At 41.0% G+C, this 24273-nt stretch overlaps 1 protein-coding gene across 3 annotated transcripts in view; it reads right to left on the bottom strand.

Annotated features, from left to right (window-relative positions):
- Positions 1–24273, bottom strand: part of ANKRD28 (ankyrin repeat domain 28) — a 228353-nt gene that overhangs the window by 27408 nt on the left and 176672 nt on the right. For all 3 annotated transcript variants that reach the window (XM_077811314.1, XM_077811312.1, XM_077811313.1), the window contains exons 14-21: positions 22028–22168; positions 17883–17994; positions 17123–17149; positions 15945–16019; positions 11898–12099; positions 10005–10092; positions 5395–5512; positions 4525–4744 (exon numbers count right to left, since the gene is read on the bottom strand). In XM_077811314.1, the coding sequence (XP_077667440.1) occupies positions 4525–4744; positions 5395–5512; positions 10005–10092; positions 11898–12099; positions 15945–16019; positions 17123–17149; positions 17883–17994; positions 22028–22168 (983 nt within the window). The remainder of the gene's footprint in view (positions 1–4524; positions 4745–5394; positions 5513–10004; positions 10093–11897; positions 12100–15944; positions 16020–17122; positions 17150–17882; positions 17995–22027; positions 22169–24273) is intronic.

The raw sequence follows: 24273 nt of genomic DNA, 5'->3' as shown, positions 1-24273 counted from the left end.
AAACGATATCATGCATATTTAGATTACAGAGGTGAAATGTAAGAATGAATTAATGTTGTAACACATGCCTACAGCCTTAGGCTTATAAAATATATACCTTAGCCAAACAAGGCCTCAGGCCTGAAGACTGGTTAGTTACTCGTGTCAGCCAATGACTGACTCTATATCATAAGACGAAACAGTCAGCTGCTGAAATTTAGGAAATATGTGGCAATGTATCAGTTAAAGCCGCTCAGAGTATTTGGGGGATTTTGCAAACAAAGCATTAGCAATGTCCTAACCACCAGTATGGTAACTGAGAGATGTAAATGTTAACAAGTATAAGGGGAACTAACAAGTTAGCCTAAGGAAACTGGGTCACGCCAAAGGTAGTGGGATGTGGAAGTTCAAATAAGTAAAAGGGGTTTAAGCCTTCATCAATACATATGAACCAAGTGGGTGTCAGCGAAACATTATAAAAGATGTATCAAGCCCTGCGTGCTTGAGGAGATCCCAGGATGACCACCACCGCTGCTGCTGCTAATGCTGCTGAGAATGATGACAATGAGGATGATGACTGACTCTTTGGGTTTTTCCACAACGGATGGTGTAAGTAAAGCAAATGCTAGATGTTTCGTATTGTTCTCTCTCTCCTTTACCAGACTGCTGTGTGTATACTGTTTGGTTGGCCAATAAAAAGTAAGTGTTACAAAAAGAGACTTTGTTGTCCCTATTGTGCTCCATGTCCCCCCTTCTATTGATAACCTCTCCACTGTACTTGATTTTGGAGCTGAACCCTCACAGACTGGGTATAAACCCTCACATTGGAGTGGGTAATTATTTAAAATAACCTGTAACTATAGATAAGGGCTACACCAAACAGCTTAGTTTTCTCCACTCAAGCACAACTGCTATTTTCATCTTCCTATTTACTGTTAATCAGAGCTTTCCAATCACATAACGAAAGCAAAGGAAAACATTAAATATTTTGAGGATCTGCCTCAATTTGTAGAAGGATATTTTGTTCCTTGGCTCGTTTCCTGCGTCAAAGATATTTTAAACCAATGTTTGTCAATTACTGCACCATAAAAAGCAAGTTTTTAAAGATTCTAAATAAAGAAGCCAATCTTGGATGCCACAGCATTGTGTTTCTAGAGTTTAGTCCTGCATGTTCAAGGATCCTTTCCAGGATATCATTATCACTGGCAAAGACAAAAAGAAAGATATATAAAATCTAGTCCACATTATTCATTGGCCAAAACAAAAAATATGCTTACACTTGTCCCCAAATCATCATCAGATCCATTACTTAACCACACATTAAAACAACCACCTTTCAAATCTTACAACCAAACATGTTTAATTTGCTTATTGTCTATCACATATTAGTACGTAGCAGGCTGTATATACTAAGAAAGCTATTGTGGTGAACTCTGCAATCTGTTTGAACAAGATCAAAGCTCACATTCTAACCCAAATGCCAACCCTGAAGAAGCAGGTTTAACTCAACCCATTTCATCTGTTTCCATTGCTGTTGTCACCTCTTTTTTTCAGGGACTAAGCTCCCACAGAAGTAAGAGCACAGAAATATAGTAGTCAGTCAAAATTCAACTCCAATGTACCCTTGCAAAATACACCAAGGAAAATGTATTTATTACTTCTTGCTTCAAAAGCTTGACAAAAAACAGTCTCAGAGCTAGTAATCCTACCTAAACTGTTCCTCCTCCGCATAAAACTCCTTGGATTTATTTTATTTGATATTTTTAGTAAAAGATTTGCCTAGTAAGACCGATTTTAACTAATTTCTTAGAATTTCTTTTCACCGTCTCTGCAATTTTGACAATTTTAAAGAAACTGCAGTTTAGAATGCTAAATGTTTTTATTTTTCAAGATACAGATAACGAGACTGCATACATCATGAACAGATGTAAAACAGACTATGCAGAAATGAAAGGTAGTCTTCCTTCTCTCTAAAACTTAAGTGTTGACTAATTTGATTTTTTTAAATTAGACAAACTTATACACATGAAATCTAAACAACGCATATTACTTTAATTTTATTTTTTGTAGGAAGTAGCTCTAGCTAGAGATTGCATATATGTTCGCATCTCACAGTAGTTTGACATGAAACTAAAGGCTAGATGGTTATGAAATGAAAACATCCAATTTTTCTGTCGCACTGAGACACTGTGGTCAAATTCAGAGTGGATCACTCATCAATAAAGCTGTGAGTTTGTCACAGAGGTCACGGACTCCGTGACCTCCATGGCTTCTGTAGCCTGCTGGTGTGCCTGGCCCGGGATCTGGACACACTTCCGCCTAGGGGCTGAGCGAGGGGGATGTTGCCACTTCTGGGGAGCGCTCCAGGTAAGCGCCTCCCAGAACCTGCCTCACCCCATCCTGTGCCCCAACGCCCACACCCAAACTCTTCTGCTCCTGCTGGGGGGGCGGGCAGAGCGGGGGTCCTGGGCCGCCCCCCCCCCCCAAGTTTCAGTGAGGGCTATATTGTAAAAGCCATGGACAGGTCACGGGCTGTGACTTTTTGTTTACTGGCAGAGACTTTTACTAAAAAACCCATGACTAAAGCGTAGCCTTACTCATCAACCATTCATAATTTAGTTTTGCACAATGCCATTTTGGAAATCTAGTAATTTTAGTTTATTCTTACTCTATTCAGTAAAATTAGTCTTAGAGATATAGTCTGTAACTTTGCCTAGAAGTATAGGCTGTTTCTCTATTCCTTAGCACTAATTAGAAAATGAGCTTTAAGCTCTTACTTCTCTAATTAACATTTTGGAGAAAGGCAGAAAATGAAGTAAATGAGAACCTTAATTACCTGTGAAGATTATTAGGTTGTGGCTGTGTCATTAAGCAAAAGCTCTGAACGAACCTCTGACCCTCCAGAATGTACTGAGGCAGCAAGCAAAAGGAAGGGGAAATGCTATGACCCTTCCTGATGCCTTTTGTTCTTCAAATACTTGTACATGTGGTTTGATCTGAGGCAGAAGGATCTTATGATATCAGTGAAATACTTCAAGATGAGTTAATGCGGAATTATTTTATTCTGATTAAACTACTTCCTAATTAAAATAATTTCTTGGGATAAGTAGGACGATTTCTGCTTCAACAGTGCTATCCTACCAACATTTTCTCTTTTATTTTTCAACATTTTTACTACTTTTTAAAAAGTACATATTAAAACACAAATGAGCACAGAGACAGTATATCATATTAGAGTTAATATACAAAAATACATTCAATTTATTTAAAAATTATTCAACTAATGGCTTGACCCTGCTCCCATTAAATATAGGCTGAAGGGTTCTGTTTCATAATATTTAGAAACAGACTCAAATATATGTCAATAGAATGGTATATATTCAGTGATTCACAAGAGTTGAGAGCCTTTCCTATAATGAAGATTTGTCACAGTTAGTACAATAGTACCTCAGAGTTACAAACACCAGAGTTACGAACTGACCAGTGAATCACACACCTCCTTTGGAACCGGAAGTTTGCAAACAGGCAGCAGCAGAGACAAAAAAACCAAACAATACAGTACTGTGTTAAACGTAAACTACTAAAAATGTAAAGGGAATGTTTAAAAAAGGATTTGACAAGGTAAGGAAACTGTTTCCGTGCTTGTTTCATTTAAATTAAGATGGTTAAAGGCAGCACTTTCTTCTGCATAGTAAAGTTTCAATGCTGTATTAAGTCTATGTTTAGCTGTAAACTTTTGAAAGAACCACCAAAATGTTTTGTTCAGTTATAAACAACCTCCATACCAGAGACGTTTGTTACTCTGAGGTTCGACTGTGGATGGATGCATAGGAGTGATGTAAATATTAAGAGATATACTTTGATCAAATTTTTTTGATACACACACAAATCATGCATTTGTGTCCAGTTACCTATTTTGCACATCTGAAATCTGGGTATGTAATGATTTGTGTTTTTGTGAATGATACATACCTTTCCCCCCAAGATAATATGAATAAAAGAACAGGATACTGTATGATTAAACATGCCCTGTATCTGCTTAACAGCTAGACAGATTCTAAACCTTATAAAGCCCAGCTTGTAAATTGGTTCTATTTTGTTTCTGAACTTTTCCCCTTGATCTGTTTGCTCCTCGGTTACCTTATATGTGCTAGCTTTGTAAGAGTTCTGTCTTCTTACTTCCAATTGTGCTTAAGTTTGCAAGACAGAGAATGTTTGAAGCACTAGAGAGAAAAAGTCCATCTCTCTTGCAAGAAAGTGCTAAGTACACTGCTTTGGAATGAATGGTAAAATAAATGCAACAAATCCGCCCAGAAAGCTTATTCACTTTTCAGAATTAATGACAATAAAAGACTCCAGTGTCTTTAGTTTGCTTTATGAATAGTGCACCATCTGTTTCACACTTTTTATTATTAATATTTATATTATGGTATTGCTTAGATGCTCTTATCAATATTGGGGCTCCACTGAGCTAGGATCTACACCTACTTACAGATTTCTGCCCCGAAAGCTTTGAATTTAAGACCACTTTACCATTGTACTTACCATTATAACAGGCCCAGTGCAGTGATGTATATCCATGATTGTCTGCTATGGCAGGTACTGCATCCACAGATGTTGCTGACTGCAAGAGAGCTCCTAAAACACCAATATGCCCACATGCAGCTGATAAGTGTATAGGTGTTCGCCCTCGGCAGTCTCGTAGCAAGGACTTAGCACCATGTTGAAGCAATGCTTCCACGCACTCCTCATGCCCTGTAACTGCCTGGAAAAGAAAGATACAATATGCATGTGCATACATACACGTGCAACTAAAGAAAAAAAAAATTCTGTTACTGCCTTAACATATAATATTGAGAGCAGGCAACTACAAAATAAGCCCAGTCATTCTTACTTCAGTAAGTGGGCTCTGCAAAGAAAAATTCAGTAATTATTAGCTTAGTGATAGGGTATGTTTTCCTTTTGCGATGGCCTAAAGTGAGATGCTAATCCCCAGGGCCTCCTTAATTGTAGTATCTGGCATGGACTTTAAAGAAACATTTGGCATATTGTACATAGAAAACACAAAAAAAGGAATTATTTTCTTCCTCCCTCCAATACTCTCCCCCACCTCCATCCCCCCTCCCCCGGCAACAAAAAAGATACCTTTGAATTTTCTAGCTAATGTGCTTCTGCAAGTGGAAGTGAATCAAAAGGTACAAACAACACTGAAGGTGAAATGCAAAAAGGCAAACATCTAACCACTCAAATGCAATAAAAGAGAAGACCAACCAAGAACAGCAGAACACTAATGTCAGTGGAATTAAAAAAAGAATAATAAATTCAGCAATGATACAAAACTGCAGACATTCTCAATTTGTATTTAAAATTGATGCACACTTTTTTGGAAATGACAAAAGGGAAATATTTTCTTACCCCTCTATGCAATGCAGTTCTTCCCCATTTATCTTTGGCATCTACGTTTGCTCCTTTGTTAAGCAATGAATAAACGCAATCTGTGTGCCCGTTGAGAACAGACAGCATCAGAGGAGTCCTGAACAGTGAGAGAAAAGAGTTTCCATGCAGGTTACACTTTAATAGTCTAGTGGTCAGCTAAAATACTTAAAACTCCAGAAACAACTTTTGTCCTCCTAGAGAAAGCTCTTCAACAACTGATCCATTAGTGAATAGCACTTTGTAAACTAATCACAAAAGCAGCACTGATATTTTGTTTAGACATAAGAAGGTAAACTTATTTCTAAGGGCATGGATACACTTGCAGATGTAGAGCGCTTTGAGTTAAACCCGCCTTTGGAGAGCACAGTAGGGAAAGCGCTGCAGCCTGTCCACAATGACAGGAACAAGTGCACTGGTGTGGCCACATTTGTGGCACTTGCAGCGGCATTGGGAGCGGTGCATTATGGGCAGCTATCCCACAGAGCACCTCTTCCCATTCTGGCACTGTGGCTTGTGGGAAGGGGTAGGGAGTGCAGGGCATTCTGGTCCTGTCCCAACGCCCCATGATGCATCGGTTCGCATCCCAGCAATCCCTGTGCTTCCATCCACATGTGGCACCATCTTTCAATGTTTTTTGCACTGCGCGCGCTGTCTTCTCTTTCAATCTGCGGGAATGGAGCCTGAACTGCTGAAGAGTATGCTGACGAGTCTCATCACGTTTGGCAGTGGAGTTATTCCTTATGATCCGAAGTGACAGTGAGGGCACCGACGATATCCATTAGAGTAACCCATATGACACGAGTTTGCCTGTGGTATTCACGGACATGCTCAACACCACGGAACGCTGCTTTTGGGCTTGGGAAACAAGCACTGAGTGGTGGGATCACATTGTCGTGCAAGTCTGGGATGACGAGCAGTGGCTGCAGAATTTTCGGATGAGAAAAGCCACTTTCCTGGGACTGTGTGAGCAGCTCGCCCCCACTCTGCGGCGCAAGGAAACGAGATTGAGAGCTGCCCTGACTGTGGAGAAGCAGGTGGCTATTGCATTCTGGAAGCTGGCAACTCCAGACAGCTACTGATCGGTCGCTAACCAATTTGGAGTGGGAAAGTCGACCGTTGGAATCGTGTTGATGCAAGTTTGCAGGGCCATTAATTGCATCCTGTTTGGAAGAACCTTGACTCCGGGTAACGTGCGTGACATTGTGGATGGCTTTGCACAAATGGGTTTCCCTAACTGCGGAAGTGCGATAGATGGCACACACATTCCAATTTTGGCACCAGCCCACTTAGTCTCCGAGTATGTTAATCGGAAGTGGTATTTCTCTATGGTTCTCCAGACACTTGTGGATCACCATGGGCATTTCATTGACATTGACACAGGCTGGCCCGGAAAGGTGCATGACGCACACATCTTTCGGAACACTGGCCTGTTCAGGAAGCTGCAAGCTGGGACATTTTTCCCCAGACCAGAAGATCACCATAGGGGAAGTTGAAAAGCCCATTGTGATCCTTGGAGACCCTGCTTACCCTTTAATGCCATGGCTCATGAAACCCTACACAGGGAGCCTTGACAGCAGCAAGGAGCAGTTCAACAACAGGCTGAGTCGGTGCAGAATGACTGTGGAGTGTGCTTTTGGCCGTTTAAAGGGCCACTGGCGCTCTCTGTATGGGAAGCTGGACCTTACAGCATCCCCACAGCTATATCCGCGTGCTGTACCCTCCATAACATTTGTGAAGGGAAGGGTGAACGATTCACTCAGGCATGGAACTCGGAGGTTCAACACCTGGAGGCTGAATTTGAACAGCTAGAGAGCAGGGCTATTAGAGGGGCCCAGCGCGGGGCTGCAAGGATTAGGGATTCCTTGAGGGAGCAATTTGAAGCTGAAAGCCACCAGTAATGTCTGGTGCCCTGCACGGGAGTGAAGTGCAGTGGTTCCAATGTTAGTAGGAATCGGTGTTTACTACGCTGACTTGCAGTGCCTGTTTTTTTTCCTGGGCTAAGGTATCTTACTTTATGCAATAAAAAAAGAATGTTTTCAAAGCCAAAAAAACCCATTTATTGAAAAGAAACAACTGCTTGGGAAACAGAAAGGGCCAGGGGGTGGGGTGGGGAACAGTACAATCACAGATTTGCATATGTCCTGTTATCATACTCAGCCTTCCTGTCTGGAGTGCTGTGCAATGAGTGCTGCACTTCAGGATGGCTATACTGCATGGTGCTGGGGGTGGAGTGCAGTGGGTAAGGGTCATAGATTTCAGGGCTGGGTGGTGAAGCTACAGGTGTTGGAGGCAGCTGGTGGCGGTAAGAACCCGGATGTTGGGGAAGGTGCGTTGGAAATGACATGGGGGCACAAGGGAAAGAGTTTTGGGAAAAGGGCTGCAGGGCGGGTCGGGAACAGTAGTGCTCTGCCTGCATGGCTACAAGCGCCTGGATTGAGTCCGCCTGGTGCTCCATTATGCTTATCAGCCGATCCATGCTTTGCTGCCAGAGCACCGTGCTTTTGTGCCAGCGCTCCTCGTTCTGCTGGCAGATCCTCCTTTCACTGTCCTGCCACTCCTGCACTTTTCAATTTTCATTACTTGAATGCTGCATTACTTCATGCAACATGTTTTCCTTGCTTCTATGTGACTTCTTTCTGATTCTTTGGAGTCTTTTGGCTGGTGATACCACGGACGGCTGAAATCTCAAGGTTGCATCTCTAAAGGCAAAATGCAACACTTAACAGAGGCACCATTGTTCACACCAGACAGAATAATGATTCCCTGGTACTTAAGGGCAAGCACAGGATACACAATAGCATAATTTGCCTGTCCCAAAGCAAGCGCACATAACCCTTGGGAGCCCCAAAATGGTGAGTAAGCACAGGATCAAGCGTGACTGATTGTTTCACGGCTGTACTGTCCTCTGGATTTCTGTGCCTTGGGGAAAAGCCAACAGCAGCAGGGGGCCTCTATACTGAACACTGTCCCCACATTTTCCACAGGAGTTCGTCCTGGAAGATATCTCGCTGCTGAGGGTGACCTGGGAAGCAAGGGAGGGCCTTCTACTGCAATGCGGATTCCACCCTGGCCCATATGCAGCTTGCCTGTGTGCAGCAATGGTCCCCTTGCCCCTCACGGCACAGTGGCGTGGACAAGTTAGCCTTACTGGGACAAGAAACACAGTGGCTCTTCTGAGAAACCTGCGTAAGCACATTTCCCAAGTTCTGGACGAAACTTTTGAAGAGATCACTGAGACCTATTACTGCGATGTGAGAGAGCACATCAATGCTCTATTCTGCATCTAGGCATGCATGCAGCCCTAACCCCCCTCATTCTAAGAGCCTGCAGCAAATAACTTTCTTCCCAAAATAAAAGCCGCTTACTGGGAACCTCCTCTGGTGTTTGTCCTTCCCCAAGCACCAGCTGCCGCGACTGGCTACCTTCCTCCTGGCTTGAGAGCAGTTCCTGGCTGCATGCATCTAGGGATTCCGGGGTGTCTTCCTCCACCTCAGCACCCTCGCTCCCGCTCTGCTGCTGCTCCTCCTCCTGCCTTGTTGAGCTGGGCTCTGAAGTGTCCATGGTGGTACTTGGAGTGGAGGTGGGGTCGCCCCCAAGTATCATGTCCGGCTCTTGTAGAAACGGCAGGTCACAGGGGCAACACCGGAGCAGCTGTTTGCCTTACGGGCTTTGCAGTAGGCATGCCGCAGCTCCTTCACTTTAATCCTGCACTGCAGTGCGTACCGATCATGGCCCCTTTCCATCATGTCCCTTGATATCTGCCCGAAGGTATCGTAATTCCTACAGCTGGAACACAGCTGGGACTGGACAGCTTCCTCCCTCCAAACACTGATGAGGTCCAGCACCTCGCCATTGCTCCATACTGGGGATCGCCTGGTGTGTGGAGGCATGGTCACCTGGAAAGATTCATTGAGAGCACTCCACGCCTGGCTGAGCAAACAGGAAGGGGATTTTCAAAATTCCCAGAGAATTGTAAAGGGCGAATCTGATGGTTGGGTCACCCCAAGACAGGGCAGTAGAGTTCAAAGTGATGACCAGAATGGCTAGAACAAGCATTGTGGGACACTTCTGGAGGCCAATCAGAGCACACTAACGGACCAGGGCGTCCACACTGGCGCCGCGGTGCTCCAGCGGGGGTGCACAAAATGTTATTCCACTCGCCAAGGTGGAGTAGCAGGAGTGCTCTAGTCACTGAGTCAGAGCGCTCTACGTGTCTTGCCAGTGTGCCTGGGGCTCCTTTAATTTGCTCTAACTTGCAAGTGTAGCTAAGCCCTAAGAGTGTAACATAAAAAAGCTAATTACGTCTCTAGGGCCTATTTTCTCAGTGTTTAGTGAACAGGGTAATCTTAATTTGTTTCCTGTGGAATGACTATCAAAATTCTGTGAAATTTACATCTGTGGTACTCAGACACAAACTACATTAATCCTAGTTGTCCCTCCATTTAAAGAAATAAAAATAAAAAAATTAAAAAAAACCCCACCAATGGAAAATGACCCTTTTTTTTTTGCTATGGGGTGCAGAAGCTATAATGTATATTATAGGATGCAATATCTTGTGAAAAATCAGAATATGGACTTCTTCAACTTACTGTCCATTTCCATCTTGAATGTCCACTGCATTCTGTGGTTCCGCATTGCCTATCAACAATCGCAAGCATTCTGAATGACCATTTGTAGCTGTAAAATGTTATAAAAACAATCAGCATATCATGTTTGTTGTCCTTGGGTATGAAAATACAAACAGTATTAACAAACTGAAGATGTCAGCTTCTACTAAAGCCATTAATATGAGCACTCATTGGCCATAATGGGGTCAGCATTTATAACTTAATTTGAAAACAGGAAATCTTTGACCTTATATCCAATACTCAAACATGTTTTTAACAGTTAAATATTCAAAATCCATAGAACTATATTACAACTGAACAGAATATGATGGTTTCAAGGTAGTCATTAACAACTGAACTTTTCTTCTTTTGTATGTATATAAGGATGAGAATATTAACCATAACTATAGGAACAGTTCATGCCTATGTTAGTTTAACAAGAAATAGTGCTTCACTTTCATTCCTTATAAATACTCATTAACACAACTATTTATTTAAAGCAAGTGAGTCCTTGTCTAACCTACCACACACAGGTTTAAATGCTAATGTCTTGTGTGTGTGTATTTGTAAGGGATGGGAAGTGAGATCACACTCAAGAGGGGTAGGTGAACAGCTACACAAGTAGTCGGAGGGATAAGCCAAGAAGAGGAAAGTTAGGGAAACTGCATTTAAAAGGAGTTCTTAAGAGGTAAAGTCTGCTTCCTGGCTACTGTACTCTGCCCCAAAAGTAGGATACACCTCATGTTGCTCAGCAACGACCTGTCTGGCAAATCTGAGAATGGTGCTAATGGAAGCTGAAAGGAGGGAGAAAACAAATAGAAGAATAAAACTAGTGTTCAAGGAGGAAAAAAAAGTGGCTCTCTCTCTTATGGCCATCTAATATTGTTAATGGACTGCTCTTTTTACCAAGACATTTTAAATGACATATTTACTACTACGCCATTGCCAACTTAAAAAAAAGGTAAAGTTCACTTGCAAAAAGTCAAAAAAGGAATGAATAATTAAGTATCTCTTAATAATGCATCTTTGGGGGAAACCACAGGGAGAAGTGAGAGACGGAGAGAAAGAATTAAAAATCACTATCAACATTAATTTTTTTCAGAAACTCAGTAAGAGTTCAGTCACATTAATCCTTGAAACACTGAGTAAAAAGTATCAAACTTCTCTCCTCATAAAACTGCCAGAGCTCTCCAAGATACAAATTAAAAGCAAAACACTGTTTGATGCTATCCACAAATTATGACAGGTAAATTACACAACATATTTCAACACTTCAATGTCCTACAAAAGGCAGGGCCACGACCATGTCATTCACCCCCACACATCCAGGACAGCACAGCTGTTTGGCATGGAGGGAAATGCATGCTGCATCCATTTAATGCAGGTATGGGCAAACTTTTTGACCCAGGGGCCACATCTAGGAATAGAAATTGTATGGCAGGCAATGAATTCTCACAAAATTGGGGTTGAGGTGCAGGAGGGGGTGAGGGCTCTGGTTGGGGGTTCGGGCTCTGGGGTGGGTCCAGAAATGAGGAGTTCAGGGTGTGGGAGGGGGTTCCGGGGTGGGGGGCACTTACCTCAAGCGGCTCCCGGAAGCAGCAGCAGCACGTCCCTTCTCCAGCTCCTACGCGGAGGCGTGGCCAGGCGTAGTTTGTCCACCCCTGATTTTGTGGATGGCAGAGGTACTACTCTCCTCCAGAGCCCAAGGAAGACATCTGACTAAGGCACTCTCTCTCTTACTAAGCTAAGGCACTCCCACTACCTCATGCTCTTCCTCATCCTCCACAGTGCAGAACATAATTTTAAATGTAATCTCTGTTAATGCCACAGAAATATAAACCCCAAACCCATGCTCTTGTGTTCAGCACAACGTACCTGCAGCATGTATTGGAGTTCTCTTTACAACATAGTCTTTCACTAAGATTGATGCTCCCTGATTAATAAGTACATCCACACACTCCACATGTCCCTTAAAAGCTGCAAGATCCAATGGTGTCCTTCCATTATTGTTCCTCACATCAAGGTCCAACAAAGACTGCACCAGTACTTCCAGAGCTTGATGGTGACCATGATAGGCCTAAGGGAATATTAATACAGTGCAGTAGTGTTTCATTTACATTAGAAAAGGAGACTATGAAAATAGTGTGTAACAGAAGCATTTAGAAGAATACCTGCTGTTTTAAGTAAAAATCAGTCATTTTGTAACCAATGTTAAAAACATACTTTCAACTGAACGATTTGTACCTATTTTTATTTCATTTATTTTTACCAGTAATTGGAAGAAATTAGAGAAATGTGTCATTTTTCCATCTTGTTCACTTTGTGTATTTGATAACTCTTTAGGTGCAGTGAATTTCACTGCTTTAAGATCAGGTGCATGACTCTTCTGCATTGCTCTAGTTGGGGGCTTATATGCAGACTCTTCATTACCCTCTGCAGAGGGCATTTGTTTGTAATAGCAGCAGCAAAGCTGAAACTGAAGAGGTAGATGTACTCGTATACTTAAAAAGAAAGGGGAAAACAGGTGGACCACAACTATGTTCAGTGTTGTTGTGCTCAGGATGCCCATAGGATCTTATAGGCAGAAGGCATATAGGAAAAACTCATTTTAAAAAAATGATTTTTTTTTTTAAAGGCAGGACAAATATGAAGTGATGTATCAAAAATTGCTCTTTTTAAAATTGTCGTTGGCAGTGGCCCTTTCATAGGGCAAAATGTTCAACTTTCTAAAATACAAATATGGTAGAGCAATAAAAACAGAAGTTAAAAAGCATTTCTTCAAATGCAGTGTATTCAATGGAATGAGGTCATTAGATACACAGATCAATTCTTTATCCTATATTATGTTTTTTTCAGATTTTCTCTTTTCCAGACTTATATACCATAGCCCTGTAAATCATCTTGTGCAAAGATTAAAGGATGATTAATACATAACCACTGCATTTAGTCTTTTATACAAAACACAGAACATTTTCATATGACAGAATAAGGACCCAATTTTACACGAAGCTCTGAGTGGATGAACTCCTGCACCCATGATCTACCAGCTGCCCATGAACACTACCCTTCTCATCATTGATACTTTGTGTGTTCTTCTTAACACTACCTTTCTTTAGCCATCTGTCCATATTTCACCGTTACGTACAAATATAGTTATAGTATGACACGTACAACCGAAAAAAACCCGATTAAGTTCTAAGCTCAGTTAGACTGGACAGATGCTGTCAGTGATTGGAGGTAAGGGCTCTGTACGTCAGCATCTCTGTGTTCTCACTGGTACATCTTGAAGTAAGTTAATTACTGTATTTGATATAACAAATTCTCAGTTTTAAAACTTCATCTGAATAGCCTATTATGAGAATGCAATAAATAAAATAAACTATTACATAATTTCTCCCGCAAATCTCCCAGAGATGTCTCACATATCCCTTTTGGGAACTCCTGTTTTATTGGACCAACTTCTGTTGATGAGAGACAAGCTTTAGAGTAGGGGTGGCCAACCTGTGGCTCCGGAGCTGCATGCGGCTCTTTAGAAGTTAATATGCATCTCCTTGTATAGGCACCAACTTCGGGGCTGGAGCTATAGGCACCAACTTTCCAGTGTGCTAGGGGGTGCTCACTACTCAACCCCTGGCTGTGCCAAAGACCTTGCCCTCCTCTCCCCACCAGCCTCCTGCATGCCCCGAAACAGCTGATCGGGAGGTGCGGGGAGGGGGAGGGAGGTGCTGATTAGCGGGTCTGCTGATGGGTGGGAGGCGCTGGGAGGCGCTGGGAGCAGGGAGTGGGAGCTGATGGGGGGCTGCTGACATATTACTGTGACTCTTTGGCAATGTACATTGTTAAATTCTGGCTCCTTCTCAGGCTCAGGTTGGCCGCCCCTGCTTTAGAGCCACACAGAGGTCTCCTTTAGGTCTGGGACAGGTACTCCGAGCCTCACAGCTAAATGCAAGATGGAACAGATTGATCACCAGATGTAGTTAGCACATATTTTAAGGGACCACTCAGGGTAGTGTGGCCCATTAACACCTACTATGACTTTTTTGTCCTATGACTGCAGAGGTGTTAATGGACCACTCTACCTTGAATGGTGCCTTACACTATGCACTAACTACTTATGCTAAACTATCTGTTTCATCTAGCTGTGATGCTCACAGTACTTTTTCCAGACCTGAAGAAGAGCTGTGTGCGGCTCCAAAGCTTATTTGTCTCACCAATAGAAGTTGGTCCAATAAAAAATATTACTTCACCTACTTTGTATCTCTGATATCCTGGGACCAACACAGCTACAAACACACTGCATACAGAAAATTCGCCGTAAGAAAAAAAAAAAAAAAAAAACAGACCAGGTGGTTGAAGCATTGTTGGCAGAATGGAGAAGATTCGGAAAGTGATGCAATAAGACTAGAATGGATAATTGTGGGAAATCTACTGTGTAGACCTGTCATGACAATGTGTCAAATGCCATGGTACAGCTGTAAGAACAATCAAACTTCAAGTGCTGGTCTAAGCCATTACACAAATAAATAAATACATAAATAAATAATATGTTTATTTACGTTTCAGAGTAGCAGCCATGTTAGTCTGTATTCACAAAAAGAAAAGGAGTACTTGTGGCACCTTGGAGAGTAACAAATTTATTTGAGCATAAGCTTTCGTGAGCTACAGCTCACTTCATCGGATGCATCAAATAAATTTGTTAGTCTCTAAGGTGCCACAAGTACTCCTTTTATTTAAGTTGTCAGGGATCCTTCATACCCCCTTGGGTGTCTAGCCTATAACGGGGCAACACACTGTCCTCATTCTCAGTACTCCAGAAACTGCTCAGACCCGTTTTCTTTTAGTGTTCAGGCTGTATTTTATTCTAAGCCTTCCACCCACACCAGTTCAGTCTAACACCACAGTTTTAAGTCTCTACATCTTTCAGCCCTTCTTTGCTAGGGCCCCGGGAGGAAAAGAGATCACCCTCTTGGAAGCGCTCTCTTTCTACACTCAGCTAGCCCTGTCCTCACCCCCTTTGTAACAGTTCCTTCCTGGCCTTTATCAGCTTTTATAACTAGCTGAGGGCTAATTAATTTCTGACCTCCCTAGCCAATCTTTCTGATTAGCTAATTGTTCAATTAGCCATCACTGGGGAAACTAATTGAGGCTACAGAGATCGGAGTGCTGACTCACCTGTCAGGTTTCAGCACTCTGTCACAAGCCAGTGTCCTCATGTAATTCCAGGACTAGTCCCCTCTAATTTTTTTTTTCTATTGCTAATTTTTAGCAGTCTCCTTACTGATGCCACATAATTTCTTTTGGCCCTGTGTATCAAAAACACATGTGTTTGTCATACCTATGCACCATCAATTTTTAATATTTGCTTTATACTTATTTAGAAGGGGACACTTTTTAATTATTTTAACCTATTCGTATTACAAGTAAAACAATGATTAGAGGAAAAAAATACTTAATTCAAGCTTGCTTACTTTGCATTTCACTGCACTTTTATATGATTGGTTTCATTGTTTTCCCTGTGTAGTCAGTTTCCTGATAATTTGTGTGTGTCTTTCACAAACAACAGGGGAGAGAAAAACATTTTTTAAAATAGGGAAAGGTTGCTCTAAATAATAAAAAATTGGCAAGGGAATTCAGCAGCAGGTACAGTACTTGAAACCAGTTTTAACTTTTTTTTTTTTTTTTTAATACTGAACAGATTTGATGTTGACAGTGTTTCTTCAAGAGCACATTTACAATTGATATACAAAATCTTATGCAACTCATGTAAGAGAGCATGTATATTGCTAATTGAAAACTACTGATATTGACCTGCGAATAAACATCTGGCATGAACCAAAACTATCTTGCATCAGTCAAAAAACTGTTGTGCATACATCTATATGATTCAGTAGACCAACAATCACTAGCGAATGAAATACTTACAGCTAAATGCAATGGACTAATTGGTGCTCTGTTGTCGGAATCATTCAGCATGTCAGTACCTGATGTTTCCATTAGCTAGCAGAAATACAAATATAGATTAAATGCAAGAAAAAGGTTTTAAAATACACCCTTCAACAATAGTATGGGAATTGCTATCCCTCACCACTTACAGATTAAACTGCACAAAAATTCCACAGACATGGTATTTTTCCCCTGCAACTATTATATAAATGACTATTTCAATCTTTTAAAGGCTTCGGGCTGTAAAGGCAACACTCTTCCTGCATCTCCCCTGCCCAACTAGCAGGTGTTTCATTTGGCTTCACATTGAACTGTTCAAATAAGAAATTCTTCCCAAATAAGGTATTTTCTTTTTTAAATAAAAGCAAACAAACAGTTTATCCAATAAGGAACACTGGATAGGTGGGGAACATATGATAAGTAAGGGGAAGAGTAGAAGGAGAAGGAAAAGCAATGAAGAAAATAGACATGGAAAGCCTAATCAAAGTAATCCTCAGCAGCAAGGGGAAGGAGGAGAGAAAAACCACAAATTTACATGAAAAGGAAGAGATGAATCAAGGCACATACAGTATTATAAAATGAGTTTAAAAATCCCTGTGTGTTTTCCTGTGGTGGCCCATTCAAAATTTGCTTGGTGTATTAACGTAGATTCTTTTTCAGGACTGCAGTTAATTAAATACAGCAGAATCCCAACTATTCAAAATGCTTGGACACCACCCAGTACATCTGGATAACTGAATTAATAGACAGGGACCTATCAGTTTGTTTAGAAAGAATGGTTCCAACCACTGAAATTCCACTCTACTTGAAAAGCAATTGCAATTAGCAGGCCTAGGCAATTTCTAAATATGATCATGTAACTGGTTAAACCAATTCAAACTTTATATATATGATTGTAAGCCTCTTGGGGCAGGGACTGTCTTTTTTCCTGTTTGTATGGCACGTAGCATAACAGGTTCTTGGTCCATGACTACGGTTCGTAGGTGCTATGGTAATACAAGAAGTAATAATAATAATAAGTAGTAGTATTAATATAAAATGCATGCCTGTTCACTGGAAAGCACACAGTTGGACACACTAGGATAAGCAATAGTATTCTGAGACATAATGCTCCATTTTGCTATACAATACTTTAATGATAAAGTGTACACACTTACAACATCTAGGGGAGTTTCACTTGCAATCTAAAATTTAAAAAAAATTTTTAGGTCAACAGGCTTGAAAAAATTGAAAATACAAGTGTAATTTTAATATACAAGTACTAACTGTAAACATGGAACAGAAAACAAATGTCAAATCGTATACTTTTGTGCCAAGTGCTGATCAAAATCTACTGTGAAGCTGTTATTTAAATGTATTATGTCGCCACTAGTCACTGCAATATTATGATCAAAATATTTCAAAATTAGATCCTTTGCTTTCAAATAAGTAAATCTCTCTCAGGCAAAACGTATTATGCTCTTGTTTTTAATCCATAGGAGCTCATATTAAATCAGTTAACACATCTCAGAGGGCTACTAGTGGTTTTAATACTTTAGCTAACAGAAGAAAAATTATAGTTTAAACAAAAAATATTCTGTGTTATCCCACTATCTAGAACAATCCTTTCAACCATTTGATTCTGTCTAAGTTATTTACATGTCCTCATTACCACAGTATGCAAGTGTGTCATAATCTTTAATGTTTTTATCTTCAGAACACTCCTGTGAAGTAAAGAAGTACTTTCATCCCCACTTGACAGTTGGGGAACAGAGAGAGACTCAGTGACTTGTGCAACATGTGTGGAAGGTTGCACAGAGTAGGGAATTAAACCTGGATCTTAAATTCTAGGCCAGCAGCCTAACCTAGAAGAACTCTACAGGTAGATAGTAACTATTTCACAGTAAGTTGGGGGTTTTTTTTGTTTTGTTTTTTTACCAGTTCAAGACACAAGCGATGACCGTAGGCAGCAGAATAATGAACTGCATTGTATCCTTGTTTGTCTCGGATCCCTGGATTTGCATCATTTCTTAGTAAGTATTCCAGGCACCTGTGAGAAGTGACAAATGAGAACCATATTAATGTTAAATTCAACTTTTTATTAATTGGTAAACTAGTACTTGCCTTGAAAATACAAAAAGTCCAATTTTATTATATGCAACAAATAGAATCATCAAACTGCCATGCCTTACTACATCAAACAGTGGTCCGTGTATCCCAGTATTCAGACGGACAAAGAGCAGTACCAGAAGATGTAGAGGAGCATGTAAGACCATCACAACAGACATTTACATATGTAATATGCCTAGGGAGACAGTGTCTTCCTAACCCCAGACAGTCAATGGTTGGCTTATGCCTTGTTGCGTGAAGGTTGATATATCTCAAGTAAAATTTCTTCTTCAGGTTGGGGAAAGGTACGGTGACAGCAAAATGCAAGAAGGAACATATTGTTTAGCAAAAGTAGTTAGCACCGATTGTAAGGGACCATTCAAGGCAGAATGATCTGTTAATACCTCAGCAGTCATAAGATAAAAAGAGGAGGTTAGTGGGTTACAGATTGTGTAATAAGCCATAAATCCAATGTGTCTGTTCAGTCCATGACTTTTTTAGTGTCTAGCAGAGTAATGAATTTAAGCTCCCAGGTTTATCTTTTGAAAGTGTTGTGCCGGTTTCCTTTGAGGATGAGGGCGGATAGGTCAGATATAGAGTGATTGCTTTGTGAAAAAAGTGTTCACTCAGAGGTGATAGGGTGTTTTTGTCTTTTATCATTTTCCTGTGAGAGTTTATTTGAAAGCATAGTGATTGTCTGGGTTCACCCACATAGTTGTTGGGGCATTTAGTGCACTAACACATCTTTCAAGATCCATGGATCCTACATGTGCCTATCACAACATGTGCTATACCTCATGTGGTATACAGCACTAAGTCCATATTAATATGGCAGCACTTATATTCCAGTCCATATTACGTCTACCTCTCATTTATTTGCTAGCTTGATGACTGTCAAATATTTCTAAAAAGGTTGAAGCATGACTTTCCTCTACAAAAGCTTATCCCTATTGTTTTATAACTCACTCTATTTTTTTCAACTGATTTATCTGATACAGACTTAAGGCTTGCTAGTTTGATTCCCAGGAATACAAGTATTGTTAAACATACTCTGGAGACAGACTACGTCTACTCTACAGCACTTACAGCAGCGCAGCTACACTGATGCAGCTGTGCTGCTGAAGCGCTTGTGGGGGAGACGCTCTAAGCTGATGGGAGAGAAATCTCCCGTCACTTAAATACTCCACTTCCGACAAGAGGCAGTAGTTATGTTGGCAGGAGAACCTCTCCCACTGACATAGCACTGTCTACACTGGCACTTCCGTCGGTATAACTTATGTTGCTCATGGGTGTGGATTATTCACACCACTGAGCGACATAAGTTACACCAAAGTAATTTCTAGTGTAGACAAGGTCAAAGACTCAGACTTTAAGGTCAGAAGGGACCATCATGGTCATCTAGTCTCACCTCTTGCATGTTGCTGGCCACAGAACCTCACCCACTCACTCCTGTAATAGACTCCTAACCTATGGATGAGTTACTGAAGACTTCAAGTTAGAGAATCCACCATTTACACTAATTTAAACCGGCAAGTCACCTGTACCCCATGGTGCAGAGGAAAGCGAAAAAAAACCCAGAGTCTCTGCCAACTGGACCCAGGAGAAAATTCCTTCCCAACCCCAATTATGGTGATAAGTTACACCCTGAGCATGTGGGCAAGACCCACCAGCCAGACACCTGGAAAAGAATTCTCTGTAGTGACTCAGAGCCCTCCCCATCTAGTGTCCCATCACCAGCTGTTGGAGATGTTTGCTGCTAGCAGTCGTAGATCAGCTACATGCCATTGTAGGTAACTTCATCATACCATCTCCTCCACAAACTTATCAAGCTCAGTCTTGAAGCCAGTTAGATTTTTTTGCCCCCACTGCTCCCCTTGGAAAGCAGTTCCAGAAATTCACTCCTCTGATGGCTAGAAACCTTTGTATAATTTCAAGCCTGAACATGTTGATGGCCAGTTTATATCCATTTGTTCTTGGGTCAACATTGGCATTTTACTTAAACAACTCCTCTTCCTCCCTGGTATTTATTCCTCTTATGTATTTAGAAAGCGCAATCATATCTCCCCTCAGCCTTCTTTCGGTTAGGCTAAACAAGCCAAGCTCTTTGAGTCTCCTCTCATAAGGTATGTTTTCCATTCCTCAGATCATCTTAGTAACTCTTCTCTGCACTTCTTCCAGCTTGAATTCATCTTTCTTAAAGATGGGAGACCAAAACTGCGTATCGTATTCCAGATGAGGTCTCACCAGTGCCTTGTAAAATGGTACTAACACTTCCCTTACTGGATGCATCCTAGCCTTTTTCACGGCTGCATCACATGGCATTTTCATGGCAGCCCACAGTCATCCTGTGATCAATCAATGCTTTTTATAAATGGGGAGAAGGTAGGAAGAGTGCCATTGTTTCAGAAAATCATCTCTGGGAACATCTGCACAAACTTTATGAAAAAGCACACAAATGTTCCGGAGATTCCATATAGATTACTTACCTGACATTGTCTCCAGCACTTATATTCCAGCCCAATACTAATTTCCAGTTTTATTTGTTTTTATTATTAATCTCCTTCTGAATGTGAGCCAGACAGAACTTGTTTTCCAACTGGTCTTAAGCATGTTGCTGCATCCACTCAAAAAGCTGCTTCTCAGGTTCTACTACTTGGCAGTCTGTCTTCCAGAGAGCCAACTGTTCATCAGAACATTAATATTTCAGGGATTTTGGAGATCATTCTTTGAGTTATTTCCCAAAGCACTAAAATATTACTATCATAATTCATCCTCTAACCTCTGCAAGACAGCTGGCAAAACAATGTAACCTCACTCTGGTGCTGAAGACTCACTCTGGCACTGAAGACTCACTCTGGCACTGAGGCACTGATGTCTTTGAGAGCAACTGTGAAACTTGGAATCTTGGAATGATTTAAGTGATAATTAAAGTAAATACCCCTCAACAAATGCCAGCAGGAAGTGGGATTACATACCTAACAGAGAAGTAGCAGGTAAACAACAAAAAAACCTAGACGTTACATGGAAGGGGTATATATACTTTAATGCCTACTAAAATGGCCAGTAGCGATTACTGGTATCTCTACTCTTTATTTACACTTAAAAAGGCCCAATAAGTTATGCACGGCTATTCTGTATCACATGTGCCTCTCATTGTTACCATCACCCTCTCTCTTTCTGTTTGTTACTTCTACATGTTGGGTCTTGAGATTGCAAGCTTTATGCAGAACATCTCTTCTTGTGCTATCCCAGAACAATGACAGTCTTTTTAGTTTTGATGTAATACAAAAAGCTTCTGAGCACATTTCGTTAATAAAAAAACAAGAAATTTGACCAAACTTGTCAGCTATAACAAGAGAATCCTTTTTACTGTTACCATAATGAAGACAAAAGTCATAAAGCAATCTTCGCCTATAAATGTTAAAATGTTTATGTATTTAAATAAATATTTTACATTCAGCCTACCTCAGGATAAGGATAACTCAGACTGGTCTTACAGCATTAAGTCTGATGATCCAGCAAAGGAAACAAATGGGAGAGTCAAGGACCTATCACCTAAAACATATTGCTTCCAATCCTCTAGAGCTGAAATATCGGAATTTTTAGAAAAAATGACTCCTCTAGTATAGCTATCGGGAAGTCTCATAAGCAGCCAAGACCCAGATCACATTTACTTTGTGCAGAGCAGGAATTTAATCCACAGTGTATAGCCAATTAAGACTTCAACATTAAAATCCAGAAGATTACAATACACCTAGCTGTATGGGGAGGGGGAAAAAAAAACAAAAAACCTCAACATGTTTAAACCAAAGTATTTCTTGTATTCTGAACAGACCAATAAACACATTCCATTTAGCCATCTTCAAAGAAATATAAAAATTACATTTGGCATATATGATTACAGAAAGTAAAAACAAAATACAGCAGCTCTGAAGTCTTTAAATATTCACCCTTTCGTATGACATGACACTTACTTGCCATCTGTGTCTGATGCAGCTGCATAGTGCAATGGTGTACAACCCCTCTCATCAAGGTCATTCACACTAGCTCCAGATCCCACAAGGGCGAACAGGCACTGGTAATTACAATTGGCAGCAGCATAATGAAGTGGAGTTCTTTAGTACACATTCAAATACAAGAGAAAGACATACAACAGATTAATGACAAAAATGCAAAATAAAATGAAATTTTAAAAACATGTTTATATTCTATTTTATTATTGGCTGAATAATTCAGTTCTAATATGTAAATATTACATGGTTCCGTAAAAATGATTTTAAAAAGTGTAATAGCAGTCCAGGGTACATATTTGTCAGCCAATACATGGACAGTTTGTGGGTGTTGAGAGGTGTACATACATGCACAGGAAAATGAAAAATAATTATTGAAAGATCTATTTGTTCAAACAATTATATTGTAAGCCATTCACTGACAAAACAGGAGCAAATCTGATCATCCATAGTGCAAAGCCACCAAAAAAGACCGGAACAAAATGCAACTGTTTATTTAGGGTGAAATTTAACCCTTCCTGCAGAACACCTAAAGTAATTTTGTGTGGAGTGCTCAGTAGGGTTTTGAGAACAAAACTGAGGTGTAATGTGGAGTCCTACGGCGTGTCTATTTGTTTCATCCCGTCTTAATGTACCAAAAATATATGCTTGTATAGAAAATAAAACAAATGACGATTTTTTTAAAATATGCATTTGATTTTAAAGAAACTTGAAATTTGAATTTCACATGGAAATATTATATTGATGAATTACTCAGCCTTGGGGGAAAACGATTACAAAGCAGAATATAGTATATAAATAATTTTCAGAAGTCAGTGACCTAGGTGCTTTTGAAAATTTTACACAAGTGACTGAGGGATCTAAGGGCATGTTCATACTATCCCGCAATTTGGACACAGGGATTGGGAATAGCAGTGTGCACCAACCACAGTTCCCCACGTGGACACCAATTTACAGATTCGAAGTTTACACTAATGTAGACTTGCCAGCAAGTTAAAAAAGTATGGGCTGGATGAATGGACTATAAGGTGGATAGAAAGCTGGGTAGAGATCAATTGCTCTATGTCTAGTTGGCAGCCGGTATCAAGCGGAGTGCCCCAAGGGTCGGTCCTGGGGCCGCTTTTGTTCAATATCTTCATTAATGATCTGGAGGATGGTGTGGATTGCACCCTCAGCAAGTTTGCAGATAACACTAAACTGGGAGGAGAGGTAGATACGCTGGAGGGTAGGGATAGGATACAGAGGGACCTAGACAAATTGGAGGATTGGGCCAAAAGAAATCTGATGAGGTTCAACAAGGACAAGTGCAGAGTCCTGCACTTGGGACGGAAGAATCCCACGCACCGCTACAGACTAGGGACCGAATGGCTAGGCAGCAGTTCTGCAGAAAAGGACCTGGGGGTTACAGTGGACGAGAAGTTGGATATGAGTCAACAGCGTGTGCCTTTGTTGTCAAGAAGGCCAATGGCATTTTGGGATGTATAAGTAGGTGCATTGCCAGCTGATCGAGGGACGTGATCATTCCCCTCTATTCGACATTGGTGAGGCCTCATCTGCAGTACTGTGTCCAGTTTTGGGCCCCACACTACGAGAAGGATGTGGAGAAATTGGAAAGAGTCCAGCGGAGGGCAACAAAAATGATTAGGGGACTGGAACACACAATTTATGAGGAGAGGCTGAAGGAACTGGGATTGTTTAGTCTGCGGAAGAGAAGAATGAGGGGGGATTTGATAGTTGCTTTCAACTACCTGAAAGGGGGTTCCAAAGAGGATGAATCTAGACTGTTCTCAGTGGTAACATGACAGAAAAAGGAATAATGGTCTCAAGTTGCAGTGGGGGAGGTTTAAGTTGGATATTAGGAAAAACTTTTTCACTAGGAGGGTGGTGAAGCACTGGAATGTGTTATGTAGGGAGGTGGTGGAATCCCCTTCCTTTGAAGTTTTTAAGGTCAGGCTTGACAAAGCCCTGGCTGGGATGATTTAGTTGGGGATTGGTCCTGCTTTGAGCAGGGGGTTGGACTAGATGACCTCCTGAGGTCCCTTCCAACCCTGATATTCTAGGATTCTATGAAATATAATCAGCAGACCAACAAAAATTTAAGTGCAGCTTCCACAGGGAAAACTACTACAATTAACCCCTCTATTCTCAGCCAAGGGTGCAAGTAGGATTTCAAAGGGAGACATGATTCACAGTCAGATACTTCTGCTGGA

The sequence above is a fragment of the Eretmochelys imbricata genome, chromosome 2 (assembly GCF_965152235.1).
Source record: "Eretmochelys imbricata isolate rEreImb1 chromosome 2, rEreImb1.hap1, whole genome shotgun sequence".
Lineage (NCBI taxonomy): Eukaryota > Metazoa > Chordata > Testudines > Cheloniidae > Eretmochelys > Eretmochelys imbricata.
This window is presented reverse-complemented; position numbering and strand designations above follow the sequence as displayed.